Below are 17,610 nucleotides of genomic sequence, written 5' to 3'. Positions count from 1 at the left end.
CCTTCCTTCCTTCCTTCCTTCCTTCCTTCCTTCTTTCCTTCCTTCCGCCATGGAGCCTGAACTCTGGGTCTGGGCTCTGTCCCTCAGCTCTTCAGCTCAAGGCTAGCGCTCTAACACTTGAGGCACAGCGCCCCTTCCAGCTTTTTCTCTTTATATGGTGCTGAGGAATCAACCCAGGGCCTCATGCATGCAAGACAAACACTCTACCATTGAGTCCTCTTCCTAGCCCTAAGATCCCACTTTCTAAGGCTGTATTACTGGAGGAAGGAACAGAACAGACAATGAGTAATCACAAAAAAAAATGACTTTTTGAGTAGCCAGGAATCAAGTCAAATATACAATTAATTTTCTTTATTTCTTCCTTTTAGAGATTTTAAAGCCCATGTTTACTAAAATTCATCTATCATTGCCATCATTTCTTTTTTATTGTAAAGGTGACATACAGAGGAGTTATAGTTACTTAAGTCAGGTAATTGGTACATTTCCTTTTTTTTTTTTGGTCAGTCGTGGGTCTTGAACTCTGGGCCTGAGCCTGTCCCTCAGCTCTTCAGCTCAAAGGGAGCACTCTACCACTTGAGCCACAGCGCCACTTCCGGTTTTCTGGTGGTTTATTGGAGAGTTTCACGGACTTTCTTGCCCAGGCTGGCTTTGAACCAAGGTCCTCAGATCTCAGCTTCCTGAGTAGCTACGATTACAGGCGTGAGCCACCAGCGCCCGGGAACATTTCCTTTTGAACAGTGTTATCTCTTCCCTCATTTCTTCCTCGCCTTTCCTTCCTCACCCACTTCCCCTGCAAGTTGTATATTTCATATTTAACATAGTGATCCTAACATTTCTGTGTTTCCCATTCCCCTTCCCAAAAGAGAGAAACTTACATAGAAGACAAAAAGTACAGAAATCAAAAACAGCAACAAAAAGGAAAAAGAAGCAAATACAAAAAAGTAAAATATAAAACCTTGTTTCCATTTCTTGGAGTACATTAAAGTAATATCATTTTATATGATCATATGCACATAGCTTCCATGTCTAAGGTGCATAATTTAATGACATTAATTAGCCACATTTTGTACAACTGTCAATGTCTTCATCCAAGAAAAATTTCATTTACTCAGCCTCTTTGCTTGAATTTTACAAGACTCCAGTTGCTGTTAATAGTGTCTCATCACTGTTATACTAGCTACGCAGGAGGCTGAGATCTGAGGATCAAGGTTCAAAGGCAGCCCAGGCAAGAAGGTGTGTGAGATGCTTATTGCCAATTAACCACCAAAGAGCCAGAAGTGAAGCTGTGGCTCAAAGTAGTAGAGTGCTAGCATTGAGAGAAAAAGCTCAGAGACAGCACCACCAGGCTCTGAGATCAAGCCCCCAGGAATGGCAAAAAAAAAAAAAAAAATCCTAGAAGTAGATAGATTGTAAGCTATTACAATTAAGGGAAATTATAAGGCACCACTTGAGCAAGAGATGCACACCCAGTTAAAAAATCTGTTAGGACTCCAGACAAGGTCAGTACAGGATCTCCCCAAGGAAAATTGCTTAAAACATGAAGTGCAGAAACTAAGTAAAGAATATTGCCACCTACGAGGGAGAGAGCAAATGCATCAGAACAGTAGCAGATTTCTACCCAAAAATCTTGAAATTAAAGAGGGTATAGAATGGAAAAAAAAATCTACCAATGTAGAAGACACTAACTAAGTACTAAAACTATCCTTTATGACTGAAGGAGAAATAAAATTCTCCTAGAATAAACTTATCTGTTGATCTATTATCAGCTGAAATCTCTTTCATTTCTACCATGATCCCCCAAATTATTGTGTGTGTGCAAACCCACAGCAGAAACATGTAAATATGTGGGCTGCCTGACACAGATGTATTTAAGTCTTTTATGTGTATGTATATAGACATACATATACACATATAGGAAGTGGCGCTGTAGCTCAAGTGGTAGAATGCTCGCCTTGAGCTGAAGAGCTGAGGGACAGCGCCCAGGCCCAGAGTTCAAGCCCCACGACCGACAAAAAAAAATAATAATGAACATATACACATATATACATATATATACAATATATACATATAGGTATGTCTATACATATATACACAGGTGTGTGTGTGCGATTTAGTGCTAACAGAAATTGTCAAAAACTGATTTGTGTGCTGTTGATATTCTATGCCTTCCAGCATTATCATGAACCCTTTATTTTGTAGGTATATATGTATATATAATGTTTGTATATATTGTTTTATAATTATTACAAATTATATTATTAGTTATTAAATATAATTACATTGTTGCATATTGTGTTACATTCGATCATATGTATAGTATAATACAATATAATATAATAATATAATTTATATGTATATAGTAATGTATAATATTCTTATTATATACTAACAATAATATTATATATAATATATATATGCATAATGTATTTTATATTAATATATACATTATATGTTAACATAATATAATATATTGCACATGTAATATATTATAATGTATTATGTATTATATTTTATATAATATTACTAACATCATAGAATGCATGTGTTATATATTATATTATATTATTATGTTATATGTAATATTACTAATATAATATGATATAATATAAAACATATCTTTTAATAATATAAATTATGAAGTATAAAATAGTTATATACTATATATTATGTAAGACATGTTATAACACATGTATTAATATATAACATGTTATTACATAAATAGTAATGTATATTTATATATTAGTATGAAATTTATATTAATATATGATCATGTTGACATGCAATTTACATATTACTATATGAATATAAATATTATTATATATTTTGTACATTGCTATTTTATATTAATATGTAATGTGAAATATTAACATATAATATTTATATAATGTTAATTATATTGCACATTATTATATATAATTGTCTTATATCATATTATATCATATTATCATATCAAATATACAATTATATATAATTTATATCATGTAATATGAAATATATAATGTGTTACTATTATATATATATATCTTACCCTCAGGAAGAATATGACATCATTTGCAGAGATATAGATGGAACTACAAAATATTTGTTAAGTGAAGCAACTCAGCCTCAGATAGACAAAAGGTTTCTCTTATCTCTCATAAGTGGAAGTTAGATTGAGATCATATATATAGATATATATTTAAACATATACAAGGCCATATACATAATATGAACATATTAACTAAAGTGTGGTCTCTATAGGGGAGGATGTACACACACGGACATGCATGTGCACACACACATACACACACACACACACATACACACACACAAAGTATGGGTATTTCAGAATAGAGACAAGAATTCTCTTCTAAATTCTTGCCTCTCTACCCCTTCTGTAATTCCTGGCTGTGATACTAAGCAGACATCCTGTCATGGATACAAGTAGTGGCAGTCAGACCTCCTCCCTGGGAGGTAGATGTCAGTGAGGACGGAATCTCTTTACCTAGAGACTGGATGAAAATGCTGTTTGAGTTGCTCCCTGTGTCTGTATGGATGATATTGATCAAGAAGTGTTGTTCTCAAAGACTGATACCTCTGTACAGTGACTTGTAAATAATAATAATAATAATGATAAACATGATTTAATCTTTTTGTGGTGACTATTTACATCTTCACTATTTGCCCCCCTACCAGATGTATGCAATAAAACCATTCATCCCACCCTACTTATGGGATCTCTGCATTTTTCAGTTATAATTTACTCTTATTAACTAAAAATTGTTTGAAAGATCTCTTGAAGTTTGATTCATCCTGTCTAACAAAGCTTCTATGTCCTTTTTTTGGATATTTGCCTAATACTATTCTATGGACTGTAGTAGCTGCTATTTATTTTCTTGTGAGTCAATGGGAAGGAGATTTTGTGATTACATTATTGAATTCCTGCAGTGTTTCTTTTTTCTGTGCCTCTCTCCCTTCTTTCATTTACTTTTATTTTTATTTTATTTTTGCCAGTCTTGGGGCTTGAACTCAGGGTCTAGACAGTGTCCCTGAGCTTCTTTTGCTAAAAGGTAGCACAGTCCCCACTTCGAGCTTTTTCTGTGCATGTGGTATTGAGGAATCAAACCCAGGGCTTCATGCATGCTAGTCAAGCTCTCTACCACTAAGCCACACCCCCAGCTCTCTTCTTTTAACATGATGTGCTCCAATTAAATTCATGTGGTAGCAAATACAGAAGGTTCTTCTTTTGTTAAGGTATGTGGTATTCCATTGGGTATATATGGTATCTTTTATTTATCTGTTAGGCTGTGAGTCATGCTGCCAGTATAATTGGGAGAGACATGTGGATCAACATAATTGACATAAGGGACATAGTGGACACATATTGTTATCATATGACTTTCCACAATAGCTGCACAAATGGACATTTCTGCCAAAAACATGCAAATGGTCTCTTTCACCTATGGCCTGACCACAATACCTAGTGTTTGTCTTTATCCTAACAAAGTAGCATTTTATTGTGGATTTAATGTATTACATTGTAGTGTGCACTGCCCAAACATTAGTGAATTAACTAGATATTAATTAGAGCAGTACCCAGGCATTAATCCATTACTAGATACAATTGATTAATGCATTGCACAAGTATTATTGAATTATTCAGGTATATTAATGCAGTACCCAGGTGTTAGTGAATTATTCAAGTATATTAGTGCATTACCCAGATATTAATGAATTACCTAGATATTAGTGAATTATTCAAATATACCAGTGTATTGCACAGATAGCAGAGCATTACTCAGATATTAGTGATACTGAACATTTTAATATGCCTGTTGTCTATTGTATGACATATATATGTATATGTATATGTATGTATATATGCATATATATCACCTATATATGAGTTGTTTTCCCTTAAAACTGCTGACACACAACATTTATACATATTTATAGCGTACAATGGGATATTTTGATACATCTAAGGAATTTCAAATACCCACAATATCCAGATATCAAATACATGTTAAATACCATGGAATGTTCCCTATCCTGGGTTTCATGCCTAGCATTTCAGGCAAAAAGATTTTATAGATGCTGATTACAATTATCTTTAAGAACAACGAAGTGAGACAGACAGGAGGTTCAAAAAATAAAGTTTGTTCAAGCTGAGGAAAAGATTAAAGTCATTTTTGTCAATATGTTGAAACAAGATTCCGTGAGGGAGTCATTCATACTGCTTCTGGCAAGTTAAATTATGATCCAATTATAACTACCTATTTATATTAACTGACCATATAAATACATGAAACAAAGTCCACTAGAATCCAAAATGAGTTTAATAAATTATGCACCTGCTTCAAACATGCTGTGTAGATCTGTATGTGTGAATGCCACACACACTCCCAAACTAGAAAAATGTAAAGACATAAATAAAGTCAATTTTTACAATGAAACAATCATGTTGAACTGAGGCACTAAAAATGATGGTTTAAAAACATGTGAAGAATTATGACCAAGAACATTTCAAGAGTCAATGGAGAATATAACATATTCCAAAAATACATGTATAAGAAAACTTCAGAAATAAATGTTTGAGATAAAAATATGGGGGAAATATGAACTAAAAAAATCAACATATTGTGATTTTTCTGGATGTGTTTGTAGGCTTTTGGAGGTAGAAAACCCTGATTTCTCTCAACACACAGCCCTAACTAATCCCTTAAAATACTTGTAAGTAATCCTTTAAGACAGTTGTTTCCAAGTGTTAACCACGTAGGGGGAAAATTGCTTATTAAAGGCAAATGTCTGGGTGAGATCACTAAATAAATGATTTAGTAGCTGTGGGCTGGAAGCCAAGTATATGAAAGTTAAGAAGCTTTCAGTCCATGTAATCCTGCAGATTTGCAGACAACACTTGGAGCAACATTGTTCTCTTTGTGTCCCTAGTGCTTCAATTTGACAAAGATTTCCCTTCCAATCATCTCCTTCTGTTCTATCATTACCCAATTAATCCTGGCATCAACAGCAAATCTCACTTTCATATTGCATCATGGGAAACTCCTTCTGGGCCTGGTTTTTTCTACCTACCATGGCTTTTCCCTATATGATACAGGGAGAACTTCCAGTCAGGAAAATATTCACCTCTGTATCCAGGAGCTCCCTGGTGGTTTGCCTGGGTGATTCTGGGAACTTATTTAAAGTTTCTAAGACCTTTGGGAATTATTCAAATATGGGAGCATTGCATTCAAGAAATTGTTTTGTCCTCATTAGTATGTAAGCAGTCCTCTCCCTTAGGGTAGAAGACAAAGCTGTGTGAGTTTCATCTCCTCAAAGAAAATTTTGGTAAGAGGCAAAATTTTATTTGTCTAATGATTTTTTCCCTTTATTGTTACAGTGAAGGATTTGAACTTAGTAAGATCATTCATTTTCCCTGAGATATAAAGGAGAAAGACTGTATTTTAGTTAGGTTGAGGAGAGAGACAGACAGAGAGACAGACAGAGAGAGAGACAGAGACAGAGACAGATAGCAATGTGGAAATCAAAATATCGTGATTATATAAACTCTCCAAAACAATGAGGTCATACCAAAATGAAAGTGTAGGGGTATGAGTTTCATTTTTAATGAATATCATGAGGTTTCATTTAATTATACTGTGTACATCGTTTGTACAACAATGTACATTGCACAAACCATGTACACAGTAAAATTAATGAAAATGAAATGGAATAAGGATTTTAAAAAGAGAAGTCACAAGTGGTGGTGTAAGCTCCTTAAAGGGAAAGGTGGGATGGGATCAAAAGCTAAGCAGTTTTGAAAGGACAACCACTAAAAATACAATCAAATATAGGCAGGTCCCAGGGGCTCATGCCTAAATATTAGCTATTCAGGGGGCTGCGATCTGAAGATCTAAAATTTGAAGCCAGCCCAAGCAGCAAAGTCCATGAGAGTCTTAGTTCCAATTAACCATCAAAAGCTGGAAGTGGAGCTGTGACTCAAGTGGTAGTACAACAACCTTGAGTAAAAAAAGCTGACAGGGTGAGAATGTTGGAAGGGGGTAGCATTGATTGAGATGCATTGTATTCATAAACTTTTTGGTTAAGTGGAAAATCCTCTGTACAACTTCTTAAAAATGATTTAAAAAAGTATGAAGCAAAAATAGCTAGGAGACAGCACTCATAATCTGAATTCAAGCACAAACACACATGCACACACTATATATACACACATACATACTAGACATACATGCATGCATGCATATATGTATGCTATATATGAATGTAAACATATATACACCACAGATACATGTATATGTGTATACACACATATATACATATACATGTATATACATAATATGTTAAATGAGTGGTTATCTAATTGAAATAGTGTTTGATGTTGTGTTGGAAGGATGCAGAGTGTAGAGAGAATACCTGGGATTTTCCTTTGAAAGATTCAGTGCTCCAAGAGCATCATGATGAATCTGTAAAGTGCATGTGCAACATTTAGCCTAGATACATCTTTTCTGTCTTCCAAAAATCTCTCATTGAGACCTTGTCTTCCTCAGTGAAAGTTATTGAGTGTATACTGCTATTAGACCAGGGCAGACTGATAAAAGCCAAGTTGAGTTGAGTGCTGGTAGCTCACATGTGTAATCCCAGCTACTCCAGAGGCAAAGATAGGAGGATCATGGTTTAAAGCCAGATGGGGCAGGAAAGTATATGAGACTTTTATCTCTAATGAACCACCAAAAAGCTGCAAGTAGAGTTGTGGCCCAAGTGGTAGAGTGCTAGCCATGAGCAAAAAAGAAATCTCAGGAACAGTCCTGAGGTCCTGAGTTCAAGCCCTAGGACTGGCACACAGTCACACACACACAAACACACACACACACACACACACACACACACACACACACGCATGCACACACATAATTTTTCATCAAGGAAAAAAATATATATATATATATATATCTTCTCCCCAAACACACACAATGTAAAAATATTTAGGGAAAACAAACATATTGGTTACTTATAAACCCATATAGGAATTTGGAGAACGTCATATTAACTGAAAGAATCCAGGCATAGAAAATTTAAATAACACATCATCTCACCACTGCATGCAGTGTAAAATGTTGAAATATATCAGATTTATAGGTAACAAATACATCAGATTTATAGGTTACAAGGGCCAGGAAGGCTTGAGGAGGTGATAAGGAAATATTTATGCATTTATGTTGAAGAAAGATGCTTAAGAAATGACTGGAGCAGTGTGGGGAATATGGTTAATTATGATATAGTATAATTACAAATTATTCATAGTGGTTATTCAAGATTATCATGATAAAATTATACCCATACAAAATAATGCCTATTGATTAGTTTTAACTATTCCACCATCCTTGTATTTCTCAAAATATTTCCTTGTGTGTGGCAAACAAGTCCAATTTCAATGTGTAATTAAAAGTAAATTCAAGCAACATGGAATTTGTTGCTGTTGACAAGAAACAGATAGAACCTTAAAAGATTCCTCAAATGATAGTTGTGACAGAGAGATTTGGAATGGATCTGTATCCTTCTAGAAGGTTCCTGATGTCCTTGTAATCCTTTGGGAACATCTCATGACTTTTAAATCAAACCAAAGAAAGAGTGTCTCCTGGGGGAAAAATAAATGCATGTCATAGCTTCCTATGTGGAAATAACTTCACCAGAAAAACAACAACAATTTTCCCTTCTTCCTATGTCCTGGCCATTCTATCTTAAAGGAGGGGATTCAATTTTTGAAGTGTGGAATGTGTATGTGAGTGTAAATATAGTTTTTAAATAAATGTGTAAGAGAATGTTTCAATCTTTGAGAGAGTAAAGACTTGAAATATGTCCTAGTTGCCTTTACTTGCAATTCTCTAGTTTCATCAATCACTACTTAACAGAGAAATGGAAATCAAAGCAATAAAAACTCAAGTCAGTGTCCTGGACACAGAATGTGGAGGAGATAACATGTCAAGGTAAATCCTCTTATTTCCAATAAATATGATGGAATAAGAAGGCGAAAAGAAGAGCAAGAAAGTACTTTGCTTTGTGTCTATTGCAGTAATCTTAGGGAGAAAGTATCATATTTCTTTACTCTATGAAATATTAGATTCCACTGAGCTTTCTTCAAACTCTGTGTGTGTGTGTGTGTGTGTGTGTGTGTGTGTGTGTACTTGTGTGTCCTCAGGCTTGAATTTAGGGCCTGGGCCATGTCCCTAAGTTTTTGCTCAAGTCTAACACTCTACCACTAGATTCCACAGCTCTACTTCCAGCTTTTTTTTGGTGGTTTATTACATATAAGAGTCTCACAGACACTGCTTCCTGGCCAGGCATCTAACTGTATCCTCAGATCTCTGCCTCTTGAGTAGCTAGAATTATATGGATGAGCCACCAACACCTGTCATATTATGATTTCTTGTCGATTATTTTTTAAATACCTGTGACTTTCTACTGTAACAGTCAAACTATGCAGTTAATCCAGCTGTCTAACCACTGATGCGTGGATAAAATAAAATTTAAAAATATATAATATATATGCACATACACAAAAAAATATTGTTTCACATAAAAACTGAAATTACTTTGTAAGAAAATAAACAGAATCAAAGATATTTAATAAAATAAGCCAAGCTGGAAAATGTCAACTATTGTATGCTTTCATGCCTATGTGAAATCTAGACACAAAATGAAAATGATAATTGTGCATAAATGTAAAATGAAGCCAGTCTAAGGGTAATCAGAGGGAGGAGAGTGAGTGAAAGGATAGAGCACTGAAGCATAGGCATGATTAAATTACGCTTTGTGTGCATAAATATATGAGTATATCATAATGAAATCCACTGGTTAAAAATTGGGATGAGAGGGTAGAGATCATAAATGTAATGAAGCAGGTGAATTTGATCAAAGTACTCTGGAACTGTCTTACAGAAACCCATTGGTACAATTAATATACACTAATTTAAAATACTTGTGTTTTGTAGAATCTCAGTAAGTGGCAGTTGTCATTATTCAACACTGATTGTCATTATTAAATGCCTCATTCTGAGGGCAATTATTTTGTCTAAAAAAGCACAGTGGAAAGCTGTGATTTGAAAGTGGAGTTCTTCAGTCAGGTTTCTTTTAATATAATTTTGGTGCACAAATATGCCACCTCTGTGATCTTGAGAAAATCATATGCACTCTTTTGGATGAGTATACATTGCCAATCATGTAGGACTTGTAAGTTGGTAAGATTGGAAAATGAAATTACATGTTCTCATGTATGTAGTTGTTCTATCGTCTTTCCTGTGGTGCTAAATTGACATGCCATCACTATGAGCCTCCATTGTAATATAACTAATTTTCCTGAGTGAATTATCACTTCTCCCAACAGCCCTCTTAAATGTAACTACAAAGATGACATTCCGATCAAGATAAATGAAACAAGAGGTCCACCTCTTTTAACTTGATCGAGTTCTTATAACTAACAAAGATGCTTATGGCTGCTTTTTGAACAAAATTCCTGCCAGTTGAATTATTCCGAGAAGGCAATGCCTGCAGGCTAGGAAATAATTGAATGTTCCTATTAAAATTAAAATCATGCAATGGGTGAATTATACCCATGCACTTGTGTCAGGACATATTGCATGAAAATCAGGAGAATTAATGTCCCAAATACACCATGGATGATTTGATTACAAATATTAAAATACTACATAATCTTTTTTGTTCATTTGAACACAGTTGCCTTCTGATCACTATGTTTGCTTGCTCACATGGCCCTTCTTATCATTTTTCCACACTACTTCCAACACAGCTTTATACTGGTTATTTTGAAGATGAAGTCTTGTACATATATTTTATTTTATTTTTTGCATGAGCTGCTTTTGAACTCTGATCCTCTGGATCTCAAGACTCTTGAACAAACTAAGATTACAAGTTGGAGCCATCAGCACCCTGCTATAAACATTTTCTGAAATCCTTATAATCCTAGAAACATTAACAGCAGATTGATATCTATCTATTTATCTATCTTTCTATTTATCTTAGATCTCTCTCCATATATATATATATATATGTCCAAATGTTAGCAAAATGGTGAATATTATGAATTTCTGGAAATGTTAATGAGTTAAAAATATTATGGATGAACAATTTATTTTGTGAAAGTATTTAGGATAGCCTTCTCTGAAATAGGAATTTTTGAGTTGACAAAGAGGGATGGATGATTTTTAATCAGGGGAAGGAAGAAAGAAAAGAAGAAAGGAAATAAGGAAGAAAAGAAGGGAGAGAAGGAGGAAGAAAGAAAAAAAGAATGAAGGAAGGAAGGAAAATGCTAGGCTGAAAGAATAAAATATGAGTTCATCCTATCACATTGTGAGCTGGTATCAGATTTGATTTGGAAAACCAGTGTCATGAGAAACAGAGGATGAGAGACAAAAGGCACCAAATATGTGATGCCCAGAATAAAGTTTCTTCTCATCACCTTTATACCGTGGGGGAAGGACATACAAAGCAACAAAGAAATCATCCTATAAATATGTTAGAAACAATTGCAAGAAAGAACATTTGAAACCTTATCTTGGGGTTCATTTCACCTAACATCAACTTATCTGACCTTTTCCACTTGTCTCAGACATATACTAGTTATTGCAAATAAGGGAAACCATGGGACATATGTTTCTTTAGGGAAACCAATTAGAATCACCTCAGATTTCTCAGCAGAGACAATTAAAGCAAGAAGAGCCTGGAATGATGTATGCCATGCCGTAATGACAAACAACTATCAACCAAGAATACTATACCCAGCTAAGCTCTCCTTAACCAAAGGTCAAATAAAAACCTTCCATAGTAAAGAAAAACTGAAACAATATATCTCCACCAAACCAGCCCTACAAAAGATACTTAAAGATGTCCTACACGTAGAAAACCAACAAAACCACAATGAAGGCCAAGAAACCACACCCAAATTGAGAATCCAAGAACCATAGGAAGAACCCAGTTTTCGCAACCCCCAAGAAGGTGGATAAAATGGCAGGAACTACCAAACACCTCTCAGTCCTATCTTTCAACATTAATGGACTTAACTCTCCAATTAGGTGACATAGACTATCTAGTTGGATTATAAAGCAAGATCCTTCTATCTGCTGCCTTCGAGTCACACCTTGCCCATGAAAACAAACACATTTTGAAAGTGAAAGGCTGGAACAAAATCTACCAAGCAAATGGCCCCCATCAACAGCAGGAGTTGCAATCCTAATATCAGATAAGATAGACTTCAAATTAAAATTAGTGAGAAGAGATAAAGAAAGTTGCTACATGCTAATTAAGGGATCTTTCCTTCAGGAGAATATTACAATTCTAAATATCTATTCGCCAAACAATGGAGCGCCCAAATTTATCCAAGAAACACTACTTTCCCTCAAATCTTACTTAGATCCAAAGACGTTAATTGTTGGGGACTTTAACACACCTCTATCCCCACTAGATAGATCAACGTGGCAAAAACTCAACAGAGTAACCGAAGATTTAAACAACTGCATAGATTTATTTTCTCAAAGGAAAAGAAAAATTGTCCCCAAGATCACAAAAAGTCTACCCAAGGAAAGGTTGATTTTTCAACAAGAAGCCAGGGCTGGTAAGGTGGCTCAGTATTAGAGTGCTTCCCTTACATGCACGAGCCCCTGGGAATCTAACCACATAAGCAGAAAAAGCTAGAAGTGGCACTATGGCTCAAGTAGTAGAGTGCTAGATTTGAGCTGAAGAGCTGAGGTACAGCACCCAAACCCAAAGCTCAGGCCCCATGACCTACAAAACAAACAAACAAAATAAGACAAAAAAAACAAGAAGCAAATTCCAGAAAAAAATAATTTTTTGGGGGGAAGCCATCTTTCTTTTGAGAGATCTTTAGAGACAATTTCAAGTGCCAAGTAGTACCGATACTTAAAAAAAAATTCAAGTAACAGCCTGTGGAACAGGAGGGAAAGATTGGGAAAGAAATGGAAGAAATGTAATCTTTACCTCACTTAGTTACTGTAACCCTTTTGCAATCACCTTTATAATAACAATGAAAATATTTTAAAATTACATTATTTTCATTCTTTACAATTTACTTCTTTTCCAAACTAGTTTGTCTAAATTCAGATATTGTAGGTGAAGTAGTGGGTAAATCTAAAAAAAATCAGCAGAAGTATTAATGTATGAGATTATTTTTAAATAATGGGCTTCATACATAAACACAGGGCTTCATACATGCCAGGGGAGCGTTCTACCACCTGAGTTATGCTCCGGCTCCCATTTCTTTTGTTTTGATTTTTGGAGACATGTCTTTTCCCATGCTGACTGAAATCTTCAATCCTCCCGCTATATTATATATATATATGTACCTTGCCAGTGAACATTTTGTTTGACTACATACCTTGGTCACTGCCAATACTTTTTAGGGCTTAAATTCAGGGCCAGGTGATATTCCTGATTTTTTTTTTTTTGCTCAAAACACAGTTCCATGTGTGGATTTTTTACTGGTTAATTGGAGATAAGAGTCTTAAGAATTTCCTTCCTGAGATGGTTTTGAACCCTGATCCTCAGATCTCAGACTCCTGAGTAGCTAGGATTATAGGTATGAACCACTATAGCCCAGCTCCAAATGACCAATGGAACACCTGGGAGCTCAAATCTCTAATTTTATTAATGTAGATCTTCTCCTTCTTTTGATAAATTTATTTAAGGGTTTATTTTATTTTTTTGTCAGTCATGGAGCTTGAACTCTGGGCCTGGGCTCTATCCCTCACCTCTTCAGCTCAAGGGGAGCACTCTACCACTTGAGCCACAGCACCACTTCCAGTTTTCTGAGTGGTGTATTAGATATCACAGCCTTTCCTGCCTGGGCTGGCTTTGAACCACAATCCTCAGATCTTATCCTCCTGAGTAGCTAGGATTACAGGCATGAGCCACTGATGCCCAGCAGGGTTTATCTTTTCTTAGGAAAAATTTTTTTTTGTTTTGTTGATTTTTTGTATTGTTTTGGTTTACATTTTATTCATTTCTGCCTTAAGCATCATTATTTCTTTTGACCTACTCACTTTGGGTTTTACTTATACTTGTTTTTCTAAGCATTTGTGGTATGTCATTAGAATAGTTAGTTGAGCTGTCTCTATAAATTTTTGTGTGCTAGTCCTGGGGCATGAACTCAGGGTCTGCATGCTATCCTTTAGCTTTTTTTCCTCTCAAGGCTAGTGTTTTACCACTTGAGCCTCAGCTCCCTTTCCTGGTTTTGTGTCAATTAGAGATAAGAGTCTTATGGGCTTTCCTGCTCAGGGTGGCTTCAAACTGTGACACTCAATTCTCACTTTTTTGATTAGCTAGGGCTACAGGGGGAGACACTAGTGCCTTATGCTCTCCCTGATTTTTAATGTACATGTTCATAGCTATAAGCATTCCTCTTGGCATTGCTATTCCTATATGCCAAAGGTTCTTATTTGTGATCATTTGAATAAATGCCCAAAAGTGGGATTGCTGAGTCATAGGGGACCTCTATGTGGAGACTTTTGAGAAACTTTCAAACTGCTTTCCAAAGTGATTGAACAAATATACATTCCCACCAACAATGCAGAAGAGTTGGTACCCTTTTGGCCACATCCCCTCCAGCATCTGTTGTTATTAGATATCTATAGCGATTTTAACTGGGGTGAGGTAGAATCTGAATGTTGTTTTGATTTGCATTTCTTTTATGGCTAGAGAAGTTGAGCATTTCTTCATGTGTCTATTGGATATTCTTATTTTCTCTTCAGAACAGTTTCCAGCACAACGATGTTTATCGCAGCATTATTTACCATAGCTAAGATATTGAACCAACCCAGATGTCCCTTAATCGATGAAAAGACCAAGAAAATATGGTACTTATTTACTATGTGATTTTGTTGATTCTTTTGTATGTTCTTCCCCCATGGTATAGCCCCTGTTTTCACTGTATTTGATTCTGGTGTACTGCATCTTGTATATACACTTTTCTACTTTGGGGAGGGAACGGAAAAAACAAAATGCTTGAAGAGAGATACAGGTTGACCCATTGTAGCAATGAGATGTACAAAACACTATGTTGAAAATGAACTTTATAACTAATGGGGGGAGGGAGAGAGTAGTTCGGAAGGTGGAGAGGGAAATGATGGTAGGGGAAAAACAAAGGAGGAGGCAACTGTACTTGATAGGAAAGTATTCATTGTGTTACTCATGTAATTTACAGTATTTTTACAATAAATAACATATAGAAAAGAAGAGAAATGAAGAAAGATAAAGAGTTGACATGGTCTTTTGTTTTCTTTGGAAAATGAAAAAAGCATAATGCTAAATTTATTCATGATTCGTGCAATCCACAGACAAAAGTATAGCCACACAGTAACTGAAAATAGGTTATCATAATCTGTACTTGAGTGGTAAACTGAGAAAGAGATATCACGACAATGACCTTTGCTTTTTGAGCACATTTGGCAATCTTCAGTCTCACAAGTTCACAAAACACCTTGATTCACCAAGTGATCATTTATTGAGGTATTGATCAAGAAAAGAGAAAAGCATACTAATTACATTTATGCAGTCATTGCTCTGCATTTGATTGGTAATAGTTGAAAGATGAAAGTTCTAACCAAAAACAGCAACATAGAATCATCAATGGGAAAAAAGCAAACACACCACCAACTTAGGGGCAGAAGGAAATAAGTAAATAAATGGTGATGGTCACTGCTCACTACTGAAAGGATGACAAAAGGCTGAATGGACAAATCAGAAAAGGGAAATTAGGGAAAGGAAAAGAAAAATAAATAGCATAAAGAACAGGAAGGAAGTGTTCTGTGAAGAAATGTCTTGAAGAGAAAGAACTTTGGTTGAAGACTGGTGGCTCAGCTTGTAACCATAGCTGCTTACAAGGGTGAAATCTGGAGGATTACAGTTCAAAGACAACCCAAGCGGGGAAGAAAAAAAAGAAAGGAAAGAAAGAAGGAAAGAGAAAAATAAGCAAGGACAGGAAGGAAGGAAAGAAGAAAGGAAGAAAGAAAGAAGAGGAAACAAAGATGATGGTAACACCATGTTGACAAATGACAAGAAAGCACAGGTAGAAAGAGAAAGACACAGGGTTTACTATGTTTTCTTTAAAGTTACTCCACTAATGACCTAACGTCCTCTCATAAGGCCCCATCTCCAAAAACTTCCACCACCTCTGCATAGAACTATAGATTATAGATCAAACATTCAACATGTTAGACTTCAGAAAACATTTAAGATCCAAACTACAAAAGTTCTACAATGAAGCAAGGCTCACACATGGAACATCATCATCATCACCAAAACTCACAAGTGTCCTTCCAAATCTAAGGCTTGGTTTTGCAGACTTTCCTGAATCCAAACCCAAACAACATGACCCGTGTGTGTGTGTGTGTGTGTGTGTGTGTGTTATGTATTAGGCTGCCACTCTCACCAGTCTACGGAGGGCGCTCTTGATGTCCCTGTTCCTTAAACTGTAGACAAAGGGGTTCAGCATGGGGGTGACTGTGGTGTACACTACGGAGGCCACCATCACTTTCCTTGGAGCATCTGAAAAAACTGAACTGCAGTACGCACCCAGGGCTGTCCCATAAAACAAGCACACAACTGAGAGGTGAGAGCCACAGGTGGAGAAGGCTTTATATTTCCCACTGGCTGATGGGACTCCAAGAATAGAAGATACAATGCGAGCATAAGAGTACAGGATCCCCAAGACTGGAAGACCACCAAAGACTGCAGCAAAGAGAAAGATGAATATATTTTTGGTGGAAGTATAATCACAGGCAAGCTTAACTAGTTGAGGAGGCTCACAGAAGAAATTGGGAATTTCTACATTTGTACAGAAGGTAACTTGTGACACCATCAAGCAGTGTAGCACAGAGTCCAAAAGACTGAGGAACAATGACAGAAGGACCAACATACCACAGAGGCGGGGACTCATGATGATTGAGTAGTGGAGAGGGTGACAGATGGCCACCAAGCGATCATAGGCCATCACTGCCAAGAGCAGACTGTCCAAGCAACAGAACATTACAAAAAAGGCCACTTGCATTAGGCAGCCAGCATAGCTGATGGATTTGCTATGAGTCCTGAGGTTCACCAGCATCTTGAGGACAGTGCTGCTGTTGAACCCAATGTCAGCCAAGGAGAGGTTGGAGAGGAAGAAGTACATGGGGGTGTGAAGATGGGGGTCAGAGCTGACGGCCAGGATGATGAGCAGATTTCCGAGCACGGTGATCAGGTACATTGATAGGAACAGGGCCAAGAGGATAGGCTGTAGTTCTGGATCCTCTGTCAGTCCCAGGAGGAGAAATTCCAAGATGCTTGTTAAGTTCTGTGACTCCATGTAGCTAGAACACCTTTGGAAAAGGGATATATCATTGGAATAAATAAAGTAGTATGCATGCCACCGATTTGCATTCATGCAAAATAAAAAACGAATCTACTCAAACTTGAGCATTGAAACGATAAACTTAAGTTTTAATTTTTCTCTTCCAGAGATTCATGTGGTAGGGGAGGCTGCATCTGTGGGACGATTTTGTGGATTGTTTCAGAAATAGGAGTGCAGCTCAGTGTTTCACAGCTTCTCCA

The 17,610-nt window shown here is 36.1% G+C and overlaps 1 protein-coding gene across 1 annotated transcript; it reads right to left on the bottom strand.

Moving 5' to 3' along the window:
• Positions 1-16,435: 16,435 nt before the first annotated feature.
• Positions 16,436-17,365, bottom strand: LOC106000729 (olfactory receptor 7E24-like). Its single transcript, XM_013036007.1, has one exon. It carries the CDS (start codon positions 17,363-17,365, stop codon positions 16,436-16,438), a length of 930 nt encoding a protein of 309 aa, XP_012891461.1.
• Between the last annotated feature and the right edge of the window lie 245 nt (positions 17,366-17,610).

Source organism: Dipodomys ordii, unplaced genomic scaffold, assembly GCF_000151885.1.
Source record: "Dipodomys ordii isolate 6190 unplaced genomic scaffold, Dord_2.0 Scaffold235, whole genome shotgun sequence".
Lineage (NCBI taxonomy): Eukaryota > Metazoa > Chordata > Mammalia > Rodentia > Heteromyidae > Dipodomys > Dipodomys ordii.
The sequence above is the reverse complement of the archived record's forward strand: the minus strand, read 5'-3'. Positions and strand labels throughout refer to the sequence as shown.

Excerpts from the sequence above, each read along its gene's own strand:
- LOC106000729 (XM_013036007.1), bottom strand. The coding sequence starts at position 17,365 with ATGGAGTCACAGAACTTAACAAGCATCTTGGAATTTCTCCTCCTGGGA.